At 45.8% G+C, this 20097-nt stretch overlaps 1 protein-coding gene across 1 annotated transcript in view; it reads right to left on the bottom strand.

Moving 5' to 3' along the window:
- The window catches only part of LOC143002424 (gamma-aminobutyric acid receptor subunit gamma-3-like), a 51238-nt gene that overhangs the window by 27512 nt on the left and 3629 nt on the right, over positions 1–20097 (bottom strand). The window contains exon 3 of the mRNA XM_076152513.1: positions 8656–8723. Coding sequence (XP_076008628.1) covers positions 8656–8723 — 68 coding nt within the window. The remainder of the gene's footprint in view (positions 1–8655; positions 8724–20097) is intronic.

Raw genomic sequence — 20097 nt, forward strand, 5'->3', positions numbered from 1 at the left:
GATATTCCAGCTTCATGACTTATTTTTTGTGAGAATTGTGGGAATACAAGCTTTCAATTAACAATGAGGAGAGATGGTGGATGATGGGGAGAGACTTCACCACGTCACAGATGTGCGATCTGAACGAGTCATCTCAGTGTTTACCACTGAATCCTCCTCCTGTTTCCTGATTTGAGACAATGAAACAGACAAGAGCTGGAAATGAACTGGAGGACGTTTTGTTCGGCGGCCGATCATATCGGACATCTAACACGTGAGCGACGACTTCAAGCGGCAAATTTCATCTGGCAAAATCTCTCAGGGTCAAACGTGACTTCGGTGTAAACAAATGCGAATGAAAAGAGGAGAGGAAAAAGCGAATGAGATCTACGAGATGTGCAGACGTGACCTGGACGTGTCACGGCGAGCTGCAGGCCAGTGAGGTCATCAGTCTGCCTGCGCGCCGGAGGACAATCTGACAATAGATCTGAAGACAAATTAAAGATAACAACGAGGCACTGTGCTCACAATTGTCGGATGGGGGTGGGGGGGGGGAACTGTCCTGACTGATGAGACAGTTAATTAAAATGGACTCTATTAATTAATTAATCTTTGGAATTTGATTAGATTTAGAAAGTATAATTAATTAATCAGATTAACTGGGATTGATTGGATAGTTAGATAATGTAGATAGTGTAGTGTGCACTTTACTAAAGATGATGAACGAGCTGTTTGCTTCCTGCCCAAAAGTTTGGAAAACTTTCGTCGATTTTGCAAAGAAGCCAAAATAATTGTTTTGAAAAAATCATCATCTTCATATAGCCACAAACAATGCCCCGAGTACGAGGGCGATGGATGGTTTTCTGTGAACGATGACGCAGTTTGATGAAGGTCTGACGAAACCATGAAGTGAGTCTGTGTGTGTGTGTGTGTGTGTGTGCCATCTCTTACTCATGATTTTCCAACAACTTTACCAGAACAGTTCAAGCTTGCCCTCACGACTCCACTCTGCCTCATTGCTCAGTGAGCTCTGAGACGCTGTTCTGCATTTCATCACCTTCTTCTTCACCTTCTCGAACTGAAGCACAGATCACCGAGTCGTCAAACCACTGGACTCATTTCAGTCGGTCAAGAGGAGAAAGTGCTGGATTTCTCTACGTCTTCTCCTCATCATTCAAATTTAGGACAGTGTTGGAGGAGCATCGCCCACAATGCATTGCTCTTAGCTGGACTTTTAACAACAATGGTAACGCTCCGGGGGGATGATGAACTCCTGCCACGTGTCGCGCAATAAACGAAATCGTACATAGCATTCGGACACAAGTGGCATTTGTGCATATTGGAGTGTGTGTGTGTGTGTGGGGGGAGTAATTAACATGCTTCCTTCAATAGAAACAAGGAAAGGATCTGCAAACAAACAAGATGAAAAACAGCACAAAATAAGGTACAATTGTCTTGAGTATCTGGATCCAGCAGTCTTCAAACTGAAGTGTTGAATCATAAGAAGCAAACAACACGGAAGAAAGTTAGGAAATGTGGGAGGAAGGTGTCGGGGGGAAATAATGAGAAAGAAACAGAGGAGAAGACTCACTCGCTGTGAATAAATGTATTTCATTTCTTAAGCTCCTCGTAGCGGAAAAGGTCTTACAAGAGACGTGCGGGGTTACCACAAAGCTGTAACGTCTTCCAGGAAAGTCTTTTAAAATGCACAAAATTAGAAAGCAAACTGCTCAGACATACAAAACATCTCACCCCTCATCCTCGAAAATCACCCCTACTGATCAAGATCCAGTGGTAGTCTGTGTTTGGGTTTGAAGGCTGGCTATACCGTCCTAGGCCTCTGCTACCATCTAGTGGCCACCTGTAGTTAAGTCAGCACAAGCAGCCTGAATGGTTGTCTATGGCCTAAAAATGCAGTTAAGAGAATTGTTGATCTTTGAATTAAAACTACGATTCAAATCTGCCTCAAAAATCCTACCTTGGTCACACACACATCTCAGCTGATCACACACACACACACACACACACACACACACACACACACACACACACACACACACACACACACACACACACACACACACACACACACACACACACACACAAACCAGTGCCACATAAAACATAGATTTTTTTTTTCTTTTTTTTTTGCAAACACATTCATAAACCCTAAGCACGCTACTCGAGTGCTGTCAAGTGTCACAATAAATGAAAGCTTTAAATTCCATCTATGGGTCCTCGTCCACCTAAGTAAGTAAGTATTTAAGCACAGCGGCCGCCGTTACATAAGACGCCTGAATCACGCTGCCGAGTGCTCCGTCCTTCTGCCGAGCCATGAGATAACCTTTTTCTGAGCCTTAAATGAGTCACATCATTGAAGGTCAAGAGACCACAAAGACAGATTTGAGCCCACACACACACACACACATCCCCGCTTTCACTCACACACACACACACAGAAGTAGAGTGCAAAACCTTCTCAGCCTTTACACTCCTGTTCCTTTGAGTGTAGAAGCTACCAGACACAAATCATCACTGTGAAATTAAAAAAGCGTTGTTTTTCCCCACTTCTAAACAAGTTTTTCCTCTTACAGCAAAGCAAAGGGCTCTGATTCTTCAATATTAAATATCAAATAGGACCGCTGAAGAGCTCACAGATACTCCTACAAGTGCACCATCAACTGATTATCGCCTGTGCAACGCCAGTGGGTGTTGAGCATCATCAAACTAATACGCGGCCATCTTAAAAACTCATTGTCGTCGGCTGCTGAATTGATTTACACTCTTGTTGATTTTGAAATGATTACACTGTCAGGGATCTCTAGGCAGACTGATTAACAAGCCGCCTGCGCTTTGTTTAGCCTGTCGTGTGTGTTTACGCCGCCGCCTTTTGACAGCTCGCGTCTTTCACGTGTCACAGCTTTTAAAGAGGCATTAAGCGAGGCGGTGTCCCCCAACCATTTATAACCAGCGAGAAACAACAGGATCTTAATGTATAGGAGCGTGTTTGAGGTCATTGGCAGTTGATTGGGGCAACTTTTGTGGAAACTTAAATAGTGGATGTGTGCAACAGGTCCAACACTTGGTTCAGTGCCCTTTTAAGCCCCAAGAAACATATGAAGAGGTGGTTCGGGGTCTGTGTCTCAATTCCTTAGGGGGCCCCATAGACCCCCATGCACAAAATGCACCAAATAGCTGAAAGAGTTTTTGATCCAGAAATCTTCCCCCATGTGTCAACTGGAACACGGTTTGTTTCAACTTCCTAATCCAAAGACATTAGTGCATTAGTAGCATCTGCTGCAATATTCAGCTTTATTCATGACAATGTGCAATTAAATGAACAATTACCACAGACTAAGACAGTCAAGTGTGCAAATTTCAATGTGTTTCAGTGGCTGAACTAGAGAGATGCGTGTGTGTTCACCCATTCACGCGTCATCTCGCTGTCCCCTAATGGCCTTCAGGAGGCATTGGAACGTCAGTCAGATAATCAGTTTTAATAGCCGGAGATAATCTGTAACCAGCCGAGTGTAACTGTAACTGAGTCACTGGTGTTAATTAACGAGCCTGTCGACGCTCTCAGATGTGTTTCTGCTGCCTTTGTGCTGTGGGGCAGCGCCATCGGGTTTTTTAATAACGCTTAATGGTATTCTCGCTGACAGACGCAGGCTTTCAATCTTGAAGAATTCACGGATAAGTGAAGATGAACTCAGATGTAAACAAAACCGGAAACCAAACTGACGTGAACATTAACTGAATATGTAAAAAGTATGGAATGAATGGAAAACATAACCTCATAGGGGAAAAAAAGTTAAAAAAAAATTGAAAATTGTTAAGGTGGATTAGAAAACTCAAATAAGGAATAAAGAAGCCCAATGAAATATCCAAAATGTGATGGAAACTAAGTGAAAAACACCAAAAAAAGCTCACTTATAGCTGAATTTTGATGCATTTTCATTTCACAGATGAGATGACATCACGCTCACAGTAAATCATGCTGAGTTGGATGATTCACTGAGAAACCTGAGGGAAATGAATCAACAAAGGAAAGAAGAAGAAGCACAGCGATTGATGATCCATCCATGAAACGGCAGAGATCAAGCTCCTATGATTTATGACCATCTGGGCCAAAAATGCTCAATTTTACCTCATTATTTCCCCAAAAATCAGCAGTGCCGCTCCTGTGGCTCCTCATTACACTCGCCGCACAGAAACACTGACAAAACAATTATGCCGCTGATTGCTCACTCGCCGCTCGCAGGAGAAACACAAGTAAACAAACGACAAACAACCCAAGAATCGACGGCACCGGCGTCCCTGCAAATCAAAATCACAGCGGTTCAGCATTTCCGTGACCGCCTGCTCGTTTTGGGTCAGCGGCGACGTTTTCAAACACGAACGCTGTGCTAGATTGATGAAGATTCGGTGAGACGAGCCAGTTGGAAGTCTTTCATTCGTCCGCTTTCACTGATGTGTGACGCTTACAGTTTTCTGGATATCAGCGAGACCGAACAAGGATCAATCACATCGACCGATCCTCCTCTGCAGGGTTTGATCAATGCCTTCTGACTCAGATCAGTCCAGTCCTACGTGACAACCGAACAAAAGGAGAAGAAACCAAAGCAACTCTTGATGCTTCTCCTGCTCGCTCCTGACGTTTGTTCTCTGCAGCTTCGCGCTTCCTTTGTCTCCCAGAGGAGTTTGACCCGCAGCTCCTTCCTGCACTCATTTGTTACACGAATGCTCAAGTACAACATTACTATTCAGAGCGTTCTTGTCTCCATCTATAGCATATCGTGGTTTTCACCCTTATTTGGAATGACTGGTCCATCATCTTCGTCACTTCTCACTACCACCAGTCAGCTCATACAGATTTCTTAACTTATGTGTTCCAGGCCACGATTCCCATGCACTTTGATGAATTAATCAATCGTTCTTTAAGCGGTATACATAAACCTGAAGCTCAAAGTTTATAAGAAACAATCTAATGAAATTTAATCACCACATTTGGTTGATTTTTACTGGCTCAATAATCATAATAGCCTTTGATTTGTTTTCAGCTCATTGATCAATCAACTACCCATTGTGCCTGAACACATCTAATATGTCATTTGGAGACAGCATCTCGAGACTCAGTTGCGCATTCGTGTCCCGTCCGTTCCCCGTCGTCTCTGCGGCAGCGGTGGCGGCTCATCGCTTCTAACTGTGTTCGTCTAATCGATTTGTTTCGCGGGCTGAGCAGGTGCCCCCCCCGCCCCCCCTCACCCGCTTGCTTGCTAGCTCAGGTCTGACAGAACGTCCGTCCGTCTCTTTCTGTGGTGAATTCCAAATGGCTGGAGAAGGAGAGGACAGCGTGTCTGGTCGTTGCAGCGCGTCCGTCTTTGTCAGTCTGGCGTTATCTGACTGCAGCAGCTCTTTCCCTTGACTTTAACGCTGCTAATGCTGTTTGATCACTCACCCATTCATCACAGTTTGTCCTAAATTACTATCGGCTTCAGTTGGCGTTGCATCATCGCAGCCGGTGCCCATTAACGTCGGGGTAAATGAGAAAAGATAATGTGTTTTTGTTCCAAGCTGGATAAGAAGCTTGCAGAGTTCCTGGAGTTTAGTCACAGAATTCTTTACCAACGCCAACCCTAGGTGCTCACCTCAGTTTGAGTGCGTCTGCAGGAGTGGGATAGTTCGAGAGGTTATTGTGTTTGTGTTTACATATCCTCAAAGGAGGAAAACCATTCAGACCGCTCATCCTGCGTTTCATTCATGGCCTTGGAAATTTTATTTAAATTTGATGAGAGAAATTTGAGAATATAAAAGGTTATTTCATGTTCAATAAATAGGTAAAAGCAGTGCGATATGTATGGATGTAAGCATGCCGAGCCTCAAATGAAGCCGTGCTGCCTAATTAGTTTATCACCTCATTCATCAAACTGCGGTATTTCTCGGATAATTACAATGTGATGTTAAAGCAAAATAGTGCAGCTGGGGTCAGAGTGAACACACACACCGACACTGACACACACACACCCACCCACACCCACACAGAGAGAGAGAGAGCGTCCACAAAAAAACGCTTAGTCGATTAAACTTTGCGCGACTAAATGGGTCAGGCCGGGCTGAAAAACAATCCACTAACATTTCCGAGGACAAGAGGGAAAAAGAAACACGGAGACAAACAAGGGGAACGTCGCTGAAAGAGTAATGGCTTTGTTCTAGTTTCCAGCCCAGTCAACCCCCCGGGGCCGAGCGAGGGATTCATATTCCAGTGACCTCGCCGCTATCGGCCCTGACAGGGTGAAGCCAATCAGCGGCGACACGGAGGGAAATCACTGAAATGTCACAGCGGGACCCCGCGTTCTGCAGAAACAAAGTCTGGGATCCCACAGCGAGCAGAGCGCCGACATGCCCCACTGACCCACTGCAGGCTGCAGGAGGCGGGAATTCACAAAATCTGCTTCATTCCTGATTGTGTGGCAGCTGTGTGTGTGTGTGTGTGTGTGTGTGTGTGTGTGTGCGCGTGTGTGCGAAGACAAGGCACCCTGGTTTGGAGATGCTGTTCCTCTCAGTTCAAAAAGGGGGCTCACGTTTTTCATCATCATTTTGCGACGACGACGATGATGATGATGATGATGATGATAATTTCAGCTGGGATTAGGGCTGCACTTTCATCACGGCCCCTAACTGTAACGGACGGCTGAGCGATTTGCAGCGACACCGGCTCCTTCTCCGCTCTCGTTAAATATACAAATGAAATTGACCTTGATTTACCTTTAAAACCCTATGATGCTGCTTATTACATCATAGGTTTTATCATCACTTCAGAGTTGATTCTTGATGCCTTTGGAATGTGAGCCGTGTCCCTTTATGGTGCAAATTACAGCTTAGAAGGTGGACGGTATAACGGAAACACCTGCTCGATGTAAAGCGCTTGGAGCCGTAATTGCCCAGAGTTGTCGCTCTCTCTCATCCTTCCTCTCCCTCTTCCTCTTCCTCTTGAGTGACTCTCCACCTAATGCTGGCTCCTTACAGTCCACAAAACCCCCAAAAAAGTATTGAACCGTGCAATCAACTGCACCGTTTTGCATTCCAAATTTAATTTGATCTCGTTGTGCATTGGGGAGGAATCCTACAAAGCCCCCGCAGAACCAATCTCTGCCTTAGGAATGAAATTAAGGTGGGGAATGTTTGGGGGCAAAGCAGGACAGTTGTTCACATTTAAGATTTGCTCTTAATCTGTCCCTTCAGGTTATGGACCCGGTCATTTTCAGAGCCTCGTAATGCAAGAACGGAATCTCCTTTGCATCCATAAACATCCCATCATTGGTATATAAACAGCTGGGTTGTTCTTGATTTGTGTTTCAGAGGAGGGAGAGTGTAATCTTTAGTTTCATTCACTCGTTTATGAGCAAAATGAGATATAAAACATCCACTATCATAACGGCTTGGTCCCATTATAGCTGAATGTGTAAAAGCAAACATTGCTGAACCCTGGGCTTTATTATCCATTATGATTCATAAACAGTCAACACAGACCGCACAGCAACGTTAAATTATTCTCCAATAATGCATCCCAACAAATAAAGACCACCATGAATGCAGATGTAGCTGCAGAAAAATAGAAATTTGCCTTTTGGTACATTTTAGGTCTCAATTCATGCTTGCAGAACCAAATTAAGGGGGATTTCACATTTTAAACGTCATAAGTGGGTCATATTTGACACGAGCAGCGTGTAGGAGCAGCTTGTGACACACCTGCATCATTTAAAGGCAGAGCAAATCAATTATTGGTAATTGGATAAAGATATGATTTACTTTTAAACCTCAGAGTACAGAGATGACATCTTGAATCACATCAACTGCACCCAGCCAGCGACAGTAAAAAGGCCTAAATGACTCTTTCTCTTCAGGGAAATATTTAATGTTGCCAGGCAACAGCTGCCACTCAACACGCAGCGGTTGGTTAAGTTTGACGGTAAAAGAAAAGGCTTTTACTTTCCGACATGTGCATGAATTTTCTCCTGGGAACTAGAAGTGGGAAAATCAAAAGGGGCGAGCAACTGCACAGTTCTAATGAGCGATGGCTTCAATTGAGGCTGCTGAGCTTCGCTCAAGGCCAAACATTATGCTCATTGTTGTCTTAAAAAAGAAGCCATTTTCCAATTACCTCTATTCAACCTCTCAGACTTGGATTCCTCTATTTGATGGCCTCCCATAATGCAATGTGGACTCATCTGTGCGCTCAAGTCTCCAACCAGCAGTTTCAGATTCTGCGTCCAAATAAAACAAAATCGAAAAGTGAAAAATTGAAAGAAAGGCGGAAAGGCGGCCCCCCCTTTCCCTGAGGGACACAAACTGCTATCTAACTCAGCAGTGTGAAGCTTTCATACCACATTTCTGCGCCTCTGTTGAGCAAAAAGAAAAAAACGGATTCATTTGCTTAATCCTTTGCTGATCCGCGAGACTGGGGAGAAAAAAAAGAGAAAAAAAACACTTCCACACCTGCTTTTCCTGGCTTCCTTCCTTCCTTCCTATTTCACACAAGCAGCCGCCACCGCTTCATCGGGCGAATGGTTTGTGTCGCCTCCGAAAATAGTGTGAGATGTGGCAGCGTTCATATATGGTGGACGTGATGAAGTACGTGTTCAGGCGTGCAGAGAGAAGGGAAAGAGAAACACTCACCATATCGATGGACGACACAGGGCCGATGCTGTTGATGTATATGCCCACGTCGATGACCGTCGGTTTCACTGTAAAGGCCGGAGGAAGACGTGTTAGCCAGATGTTCACATGCAGATGTTCCACTTTACATTGAGCAACAATTACAATCATTTACATCACACCAACAAGTGAAGCCAATCACTTTTCAGTCAGGGGATCAGAAAATCTCCGCCATGTCACGCCGCCTTCCTGCCGCCGTCCTCGCCGAGACGGCGTTGCCAGGCAACAGATGCAATTTCAATATGAAGCGTCTTTGCTAATTTTGTTTGGTTTTCAGGTTTGTTCCGAGACGCCGAAATGAAATCGTTCACAGAGGCGGAACAGAAGTAAAAGCTGGGCGCAATTACTTATTTCCAGAAATTCTGATATGGAAACAAATCAAACACACAAACCCCACACACAGACACACATATCCACTACAGTGTACAAACCAGGGGTCAACCAGGTTTTCTCTCTTTCATGCAGTTAATTAACAGCGCTCACCTGCTATCTGAGAGCGACTCGGAGCGCCGGGTGTGTAAGAGGTTAATTGCATTCCATGAAAAAGACCAAAAGAGGCAACAGTGCTCAAACCTCACTTGTTTCACTTTCTCCATAACTGCAAGAGGCCTAAAATAAGTCAATTGACAATTACATGCAGCTGCAACTCAAGTTTTTCCATTTTACCTCACACAAACACACACACACACACACACACTGTAAATGTCCTACATCTCTTGTACGCTACAGCTTGACTTGACCGTTTAGTCGTACCGCCTCGACATAGCGACAAGGCTCATTTTCAAGCTGCAGCTACTCGACAATGAACCCGTTTTTAATTGTCATAACACTAAGTGGATGTTATTCGCAAAAGTCAAGTGCGATGATGCAAACGTTCCGTGCCTCTTTACACCGCAGGATTCTGTCCCCAAACAAACACAGGCGTAATTCTCTCCTGATGAGGGCTATTAAAGGCAACACCAGTTCACATACAGACATAAGGGGGTCAAGCACAGAGCGTTTGCCAGAGCTCTCACACACCTGGAACCACGCGGGAATTAACAGAACGGGGGATCAGAAGATGGGAGAATCTGTTGCTCAAACGTTTCTTGGTTCAACCCAAACTCCCAAACACTTGAATGCATCATTCACAGGAGACTTTTTAACTGTTCACGTTTTCACTGAGTTGCGGTGAGTGTTTACGTTTAGCTCATTCTCATTAGATGTTAGTCCAGTTTGTGAGCCCTCGAGCTTCAAAGCCTAAGAAACTGTTAGACTTTGCCCATCTCGTAAGTCTTTATTCCCGGGGGAGACGCTGCTGCCTTTGAGCCTGACCCCCCCTCGACCTCCATCAGTGAACAGAAGCTTTGCTGAGCGGCTTGTAGACGTGAATGTGAAGGCTGTAAATGGTTTGTCTTTTCTGATTCGGTCGTCCGAGGGTTTTTGCGATTACAGAGCGACAAACGGCAGTACGATCAATTCAAACCGTCGCCAATTTGCCTGTAATCTATTACTGTCAGCTGTCGTGTGCTTCGTTAATGAACACATGACCCGCCAGCCGTCCCGGCTCCGCTCGCTCTAATCGCTCTTTATGCATGGCCGGCCCGCGCGGTTAAATTATGTGCGTCTTGGTGTAATTCTGCAGGACATTCATGTGAACGCTATCGTGTTACGTCCCAAGGGAGCGGCGGTAATTGCATTCCCATGGCAATGTTACGCTCCATCAAGTGGACAACAATGGACAACAGGAGATCTTCTTCTTTTCCGACTCATTAATTTGACTTTGTTGCTCGTTAGGTTTCAGCTTCGGCCGCATTGAAATCTGCATTTACAGTGGACGAAGTCGAGTGTTTTGGGGATTTGTCATCGGTGGAAATCGCTGCAGGTGGAGAGAGAGACTGACCGTGTATGCATGTTAATTTCTCGTCTCATTTGTCAAGTCACAACATTGTTTCGTGCTGGCATTCAGTTGCGGCTGTTTTCTGGGCGTCGAGCCCGAGCACAGGCTCAGCATCAAATCTTTATTGTCCCTGCGGGCGGGAAATCTGGCATTTAAATCATTCAGGACAATGTGCAAATTATAGAGAAATATGTCACATGACGCGTTTATTGTCCAACGCTATTGAGGGTAACTGCCGGGCCTGGAGCCTTTCCCAGATACAATGAGCCAGACACAAGGAAACCCCTCTGGATACACCCCGAGACACGCACGCATCAGCTGTGTACCCATGCAAAGTCTGGACACGCCTCCGTCCTCCAGCGGACCCCGAAGGGTTTGGGCCTGAGTCCCGAAAGACGCCAAAAAACGGGCAGCAGCTGTGAAGTTTGAACGTCGAGTTGAGAAATTTTCTCACTAGAAGCAAATGAAGCATAAAACAAAGTATGACATCATGAACGCCGAGCCGTCCAAACTCGGGACGCGTGTGAGTAACGATGATGCATTCGAGCGCACTGAGCCAAAGTGTTCAGGACGTATTCTCCCTCCTCATTATCTCAGGCTTCTGCCATACTTCATTCTGTCCCCGCGAAAGCTGCAAACTAAGCAGGCTGGCAGATGAGCGGACACACAGATAGAGATGGATATCAACAAGGATCCAATTTTCCACTTGTCACTGAGAGAGTGGAGAGACGCATTCTTCTTCCACCTCTTCATCTCCCCCATTCTCCTCGTCTTGCTCTTCACAGGAGCACGCCCCATCTGTATTACCGGTTTACCTCGTGGGCCTCGATAAATGTCTCAGCTGACCGCTCACCCGCCCCCAATGTGCTTCATGTCCGGAATGCTGGAGGCCTCCGTGGATTTCCGGATGGATTACAGAAAAATAACGCACCCCGTCCCATTCAGGATACGTTTCAGCACGTTTAGATTAGATTAGATCCACTGTTTTACGATAAAATGCAGAAAACAGACACAGAAAATACAGAATCTGGAAGTAACAACGGAATTTTGATTCAAATAAAAGGGATTCCGTTGCCGTTGGAGTCTCGTAGTCGTCAGTTCACATCGCAATTTGCGTCACGTTGCCGTCTTGAGAACCTTATGTAAATATAATCAGGAATATCCGTGTCAGCCCTCCGGTGGTGATCAGAAGTGGGTCACGCTGCTCTTTCTGGAGGCTCCCATGTCTCTGACTTGGCAGATTGATTCAAACATGTCGACGCAGGGGGTGGAAGCTTGGATGTGAACCCAGCCATATTGGTTTCTGTGTGTAATCTCCCTCTCTCTCTCTCTCTCTATCTCTCTCTCCCCCCGCCTCTCTCTCTCTCCCTCCTAGACACAAACAACCAAATTTGTTGATTACAGGAAAATGTCAGACGCCGAGGAAGCTGGAGAGCTGCAGGAACACAAACAAAGCTCCAGCACTTGATTGATTTAAGATAAAAAGCTCAGTCTAACCGGAGTTTTAATCAACTCTGTCGCATGGATCAGTTAGATAATCGCTTTATTTGCTTTATAATCCAGCAAAATACCAAGGTGCACCTGAACTAATGAAGCAGGTTCAGAGCAGTTTGACTCGACTTAGAACCCCAGAGCTTTTCATTTTAGCGCATAATTTATAACAAACAAGTAAACAATAGAATCCGCCTGCTTCCTGTTCACAAAAGCTGTAAACCTTCTACACTTTGACACTGGCAGGTACAGAGGCACAACAAGAGGGATGAAGATGCAGTGGTGAGTGTCGTAACCTTCACAGCCCGATGCTCGCCAAAGCAAAAACAACAGCATGTGATAAAAACAACACTGAGTTTCAGTTGGAGGCGTTCCCTGATTTTAGCCCGATTCCTGGTTTTCAGATAAGGATAAAAGGTATAAATCTTGACAAATCACATTTTCCCCATCTCATTACTGAAGAAGAAACAATGTGCTCCCCTGTCAGCATTCAGACAGATACTGAGACGGTGATATGGAGCTCTATAATGCCACAAACATCACCATTAGGGCTGTCACGGTCCATTATTTAGAAAATCGATTAATTGATTATTAATCGAGCGGTTGATTAATAATCGATTAATACATATTTGTATATATGCATTACTTGCTGTAAGAGACTCAAAGAGATAAGAAAACATGTAAAAAAATATTTAAACTCTGAATTCCCAATAACAAATCGGCAAATTTTTGATCAATCAATACAAAAACACAGATATTGTGATTCCAGCTTCATCTCCAATATTAGGAGTTTCTGCCTCCCATAACTCAACGTAGGTCATTACATCCAAATAAACAAACATTACTGATTTGTTTCCATCTGCATTTGAACTCAAACTAATGAGAGGAACACTTTTTCTGCTCCTCCAAGCCGGCAGAATCAAAGTCGGAGAATCATTTCCGAAAAGTTATTCTGACCCACATTTGGATGATTCATGGACACGCGACTGTGATCTCATCTGCACGGCTCAGAGGAACGTCAGCTGCAGACTTGAACCCAGGTGATTACTCCTGACTGATCTCTAAACAGCTGCATGTTTGTCAGCCACACCCCCTGCGAAAACCCCTTAAGACAAAGTAGAACACACACACACACACACACACACACACACACACTTGCAAATCACATGCAACATTTCAAAAGGAGCCAAAGAGAAATGCTGATTCCAAAATCTGTGAGTTACACACTCAACCTCCATCCTGTTTTAACTAATCGAGTACATGGACAAACAAACCTCTCCTATGTGCTGACTTGGCGCTCTTGAGCAAGGGTGCTTAGTGGAAGGGTTTCGATACATAGATCTAGATGACCTTGTTTGAGGCATGAATGCATATGGATTAAACCAGACTAAACCCAAACAGAGTATGTGTGTGTACGCTCACACAGTGGAACTCTACTACACACACACACACAAGGTGGTCCACTCGTTTCATTGGCCGGAGATAAAAGATGACAGGTGGTAATAAAAGCTCATATCCCCCTTTATGAAAGCAAAAATGCTGCTGTGCAAGTCCTGATGAAAACACAGATATTGACTGTGTGCGTGTAGGTGTGTGTGTGTGTGTGTGGGTGCACTGTACTGTACAGATGTGGGAGAGGGAAGATATTTCTCTTGGCTGCAGGCGTTAATGAGACGCAGGCTCAGGAGAAAGGTCTCGGTGCTTATGAATCGCCACCAGGCAATCACACGGCCGACACCAAGCAATCAGTCAGCGTGCGTGTGTGTGTGTTATAGACAGACATACACACACAAATCTATGCACACACAGGCTGAGGAAATTCACTCAGTTCCATTTTCTTCAATGATCAAAGAGCAGAGAGAACCATTCCTCCACTCCCAGCATTCATCTCAGTGATATAAACGGTAAATAACTGTTTATCACTTTGCTGTATTAATCACATGAATGCAACCACACACAGTTCATGTATGAATATGAGACACATTATTACATGTCCGTGTGGAGTGCGTTGTAAGTTGACCTCCTGACCTGTGACTTAAATACGACGGCTCCGACTTGTAAATTGGATTGGATTTTTAAAAGGTATTTGGCGTTCACTTACTGGGTCCGTGAGCCTTTGCTTGCTCCCCTTCAGATCTCTGTGCTAAGGATAGAATTTTGCACCATTTTGCAAAATCAATAGGATAGCTCTTCCATTCGTGCACAAAGGTGGTGTGTGTGTGTGTGTGTGAAGAGTTGGATCACATTTACAATAACGGTAATAGGACTTGGACGCCTGCCACTACAGAGGTTAACACCATAATCGCTTATAATCATTCATCTCTTCGATGGGGGAAGTGGGAATAGCGCACACACACACACACACACACACACACACACACACACACACACACACACACACACACACACACACACACACACACACACACACACACACACACACACACACACACACACACACACACACACACACACACACACACACACACACACACACACACACACACACACACACACCTTGTTCGACTGACAAGCCTGAACAGGCTGACAGAAGGCAACTCGGAAGCAAAACTCCACTCGCTGTTTTGTGGCTTTCACAAACAGCGGCGAGAATCAAGCGATCCCTGTCACAGCTGGAGACATCCCCAACATTTAATTACACATTTGGTTCCCAACAGGTAAACAATGAATAATCCATCACTTTGCTCCATGGTGCAATCACAACAATGGAGGCCACCCGTGTCTGCATGTGTGTGTGTGTGTGTGTGTGTGTGTGTGTGTGTGTTTTTGCCCATCATCTTTCACAAACGAGCCAATGTGGGGAGCAAGATTCTGGCAGGAGGGAGATTCTGGCAGGGGCGAACGCGGCGGCGACCGAGCGTCTGCAGCTAAAAATAAGCAAAGTGGGGAGAAACAAGCTGCAGAATAAAAAACGATCAAACTCTCATCTGTTCACCCAACCGCTGCTCCCGCTTTCCCTCGTTCCCCCACTGAAAGGCGACGATAAAATGGCTACACAGCTGCAGCAATTTCTCCTTTGTCCCCCTACTGAAAGTCTTCAAAATCCCTAAATGGGGGCGCGCCGGCTGGAGCGGTGAGGACGCGAGGGAGAGACACAGATGGGAATCGATTAAACGCTGGAAGCTCACAGGGACCGGGAACGTCTGGGCCATAATCCCGACCCGGCTCGGGCCTTATTACCGCCTAATGCTCATCGCCTTGGGATCAGCCGCTGCCGGAAAAACCATCCGGTCGGTTGCTCGGCCATTCCTTTGTGGTTTCTCATTAACTCTGGAATGCGGCGGGAATGAGAGGAAAAGACTTCTCAACCTCTGCTACCTCTCTTTGGAGATAAACAAATCACTCCCGAAAAATCCAAAAAAAAGCTGTGTATCTGTCCGAGTGACCCGTCAGAGACCCTGCTTATTAAAAACACCATCGCCTCATTTTACGGGATTAAGTAATCCTCATTTATTTGTAAATTTATGCGTGGAGGTGCTCGGGAATATAATGAGATCATCTTCTCTCTGACGGGAGGCTACGGCGTGTTGCACTGTTGCACTGTTATCGTGTTGTTCTCGAGTTTTTGTCAGAGCCTGTGTACACACGGGCAGGCATCGCCATGACAACATAATGCCCTACATACACGCACTAAGAGGACTATTCTGCCCTTTCCATCAGCGGCAAACAAGACCGGTGGGATCAGGAGGTCCTGTAGCCTCGGAGGGACTCTGGAACAACACCGAGTGCAGCGCCGACAAAGCCTCGATCAGCCTCCGGGTCGCTTCGCTCTTCCTCTTTGGTGTTTGTATGAAGCGAGTGCCGTCTTTGCAGAGGGATAAGTGTGTATTTCCTGTCTCTGTTACCAGTACGGTGCAGCTAACTGGGCCCAGAGTGACGGTGATCCGGGATAGGTAGTCCCAAAGTGTCCGAAGCAGAGACAGGAATAAACACGGTGACCTTTAGAGTCGAGTAAGAAACGCAACAATAACAAAAACATGAATATTCTGGAGACATTAACCGGCTTTACACACACTGTTTCCATCACAGAGCTCATGAAAGGTTAAAGAAACTCCTGTTCAATCTGAGTGAAATGTCACCGGACTTGAAACACGGAGGCGGCTCGTCTTGAGGACGGTTGTTTTCGGGCGAGGCGACAGGTGCCAAATGGCTCAAGGAGGAGGAAGAGGAAGAGGAGGAGGAGGAAGAGGATGAGGGAGGCCTGCCAGGATCCAGCGAGCCTCAAAGCCACGAGGATCTGATCCAAAAGATACAAAGAGCCACTTCCTCATAAACGCTGATGATGATGAAGCTTCTGGAAACGACTCCGCCGGCAGAAGGAGATGAATCAAAACTAAAAAAGGAAAAAGTGAAGCTGGACTCAATTCCAGTCTGGCCTCGTCCCTGAAGGAGCGGCGTGTTATTTATTAAGTCACACAAAACACCCAATCTGCAAAGACCATGGAAAGTCTCTGCATCTTAACGTGAAGCACTTCCTGCGTAACAGACTTTAGAGTGACCGTCTCCCGTTTCTCAGCCTTGCGGTCGTTCCAATGTCATCGCATCGAATTCCCCGACACTAACCAGGCGTCATCATGCCAACACTAACAACGCACTCCACATGACAACATTCAATAATTTCTGATCTGTAAATGACACGTTTGGGCCCAGACTCTGTCGTCATCGCCCCCTCCCGACATTCGGCTTATCGATTAGACACCATGATTGCTCAATCATGCTGTCTAATCAATAAGCTGTTGTGTTATCTGCAGCCACAACTGACAATTGACCCAAAATTGAAGAAAAATAAAACACAGATTAAAGGTTGTGGCCTATCTGGATCTGGATGGATGTGGATAGATCGGTTAAATCGTAAAAGGGGTGAGAACAGCGCCACCATCAGGGCGGCCACGTCAGTATTTCGCGAACAATCTATTTTGACAAAAATGGGCGGGGCCTAAACTGATGGATTGGCAATAGACACCTGGAGTTTCACCCGAATCAAAGCTTCTTCATCGTGATGACACACACACACACACACACACACACACACACACACACACACACACACACACACACACACACACACACACACACACACACACACACACACACACACACACACACACACACACACACACACACACACACACACACACACACACACACACACACACACACACACACACACACACACTCTGATCCACATTCAGTCCAGTGAGGGGAGGGGAGTCGGGGGCTCAACAGCCTCCGCCCAGGGTCACTCAAGTCATTAATTCCGTCCGTGGTTCCATTTACTGCGATCAGAATAATTATAGTTAATCGACATCAATCATGCATGCACCCTCAATCTCCTGTGCAGCATCGTTGTTATAACTGAAAAATTACATGGTTACACCAAACTTGAGGAGGAACTGTGTCTGACCCGAAGGAACAAGAAGAGGAAGAGCAAGAGGAAGATAACCCCAAAGCCCGGAGACGACCGGCCGCAACACTTGATCAGATTGGCAATGGAACTAGAAACTTCAGCCTCTCTTGTCGGCGTGTGCAGGAACTACGTCACGCGGTCTCTAAAATACGATCGAGTTCAGCAGCTGAGACGCACATGTGACCTCTGAACCCTTCAGGCTGGGAGAAAAACAGTAAATAAACCTGAAAATGCATCCCACTGCGTTTCTATTCTGTAAAGAAACGAACGCCTGGAGAGTTTTAGCTTTAATAATAACACACACACACACACACACACACACACACACACACACACACACACACACACACACACACACACACACACACACACACACACACACACACACACACACACACACACACACACACACACACACACACACACACACACACACACACACACACACAGCAACAAAAATCATTACAAACAGCAACCGCCATCATTCCTGAGGCGATCATGGTGGAGATGATTGCTGCTGCCTGGTCAGTCCGAGGAGATCAATAAGCCTGTCAGCTGCCCGACAATCACGTCCGTCGATCACAGCCGCCGCCGCCAAACTGGATTAACCAGTTGCCAAGTTGTCACGGTGACGCTTTGCATACGAGCAGACAGAGGAACGCCAATGAAGCCGAGATCACCGCTGAGATCACTCTAGTTCAAGTGGCATGAAGTAGCTACAAGTGGTGAAGCTACCAACTTAACTACGTGTTTCAGTAGCTTGACAGTAGTGCAGGAGGAGAGGAAGAGGAAAGGAGAGGAGGAGGCGACAGCAGGAGTGATTTTTAAGTCTCATTTCAGTCCCTAGGTGGCGCTCTTGTCCTTTCCTTTGCGATCCAGTTCTTTGCTCAGCTCCAAACAAGCAACTCTCGGCTGAGTGACCTGAAGTTCTTTTATCTACCTTTGTTGAACACACTTATTGTAAGTCGCTTTGGATAAAAGCGTCTGCTAAATGACCGTAATGTAAATGTAATGAGTGTCATCAACTTTTACCCACAAACCCTTGCAGCCCCTTGGCATTAATAACCAGGGGCTTTGTGATGACACAGTAAGCGAGTCTATATCACGAGTGTGTCAAAGCAAACTGGGGCGCAGTAAAGCTAGCCAACGCCCCCCTCACGCCCCCCCCTGACCCCAGGCCGTCATTATAAAGATCAAACGACAGCGGGGCGACCGAGGCGACGTCTTCATTAGTGCTGCGACTCGCTTCGTCACTCGGAGGCGGCGACCTTGGACCCTGGTTCACGGCGCCGACACAGAGCAGGAGACATTTTTAACCAGACTGAATCGTAAAACACCTTTGGCTTTAACGGTTGGGCGATTCATTTTATACCCTGGGTTTTAGAGGAGTCGGCGCTCATTTGCATTTCCTCTCCTATCCGTGTGCCAAAACTCAGAGTTGGTGCCACATGAAGTCAACATAATGACCCTCTTCTGTAGGGAAAGTAGGGCTGCGTTAACCTCAGGATGTGCTGGTGCTCATTTCCCTCCTGATAAATGCGTGGGGGTGTAATTTAACTTCATAGTTTGTTGCGTATGAGCTTGTAAATACTTCTTACATAATGTTTTTATCTGGGTTGTTTATGCCTGATGATGTTTAATTGGACGACTTTGTAATATCCGTTTGCAGCGGAAGTAACTTCTTTTAGCTTTGGAAAAGGCTCGGGGGTGGAAAACGCAGCAGCTAATGGAAGAGGTGTGTGTGTGTGTGTGTGTGTGTGCGCCTGCATATCCATCAGTCTAAAGTGCTTGTACTTAAATATATTACGCTCACGGAATTATTCACAGGATAATTCTCTAATAAAGCAGGTAATGAAACAAAGTCAAACTCCTGACGCTGAGGTTTCAGTTCAATCATTTGAAAGTGTGAGATAATGAAGAGTAAAGTGAGAGTCAAGATCTATTTCTGTTTGTAAACAGAGTAAGGCTGGAAGGAGAATACTTCTTTAAACACGACACCGTCTGCATATTTCTTGTCCTACTGAGCTCATTCTGCCAGTCAGCGTCACAGATAATACATCCTTTTTCTTCTTCACAGCGAAGACCGTTATGCACATCTTGATTTAGGAGAATCAGAACTGAGCCTAAACGCTGAACTGAAACAGCATCCTTGATCCTGGGTCTCGTAACGATGCGTTTGCTGAAGATCTGTCATACCGCTCATGTATGGAGCGACGGCCTTATTGATCAATAACGCCGCCAGTCCACTCCTCTCACCGCCACTCTCGGGGTTTTTATTAAATCTCGTCTCCACGGCGCCCACACTTAGACAGCTTTCACAGTCTTACTGAGGCGTTCAAATCCCCATCCTAAGGTCTCTCCTGAATGTACCTGATATCATCTTAGAGGAAGGGTCCATCACCGCCTACAAAGACCCACACTCCAACCCTTACACACACTGACACACTCACAGATGCTCCACACAGACACATGATGATCACACAAACACACATACGCACACGCGCAGACACTGATCACACGCTCTGAATCCAAAAGGAACCTGACACAATAGGGACACAGACGCATCTCATCCTCATCTAACGCCAACTGCCACTTATCGGGCCGC

The sequence above is a fragment of the Genypterus blacodes genome, unplaced genomic scaffold (genome assembly GCF_046128005.1).
Source record: "Genypterus blacodes isolate CSIRO-AG114 ecotype Tasmania unplaced genomic scaffold, CSIRO-AGI_Gbla_v1 ptg000056l_1, whole genome shotgun sequence".
NCBI lineage: Eukaryota > Metazoa > Chordata > Actinopteri > Ophidiiformes > Ophidiidae > Genypterus > Genypterus blacodes.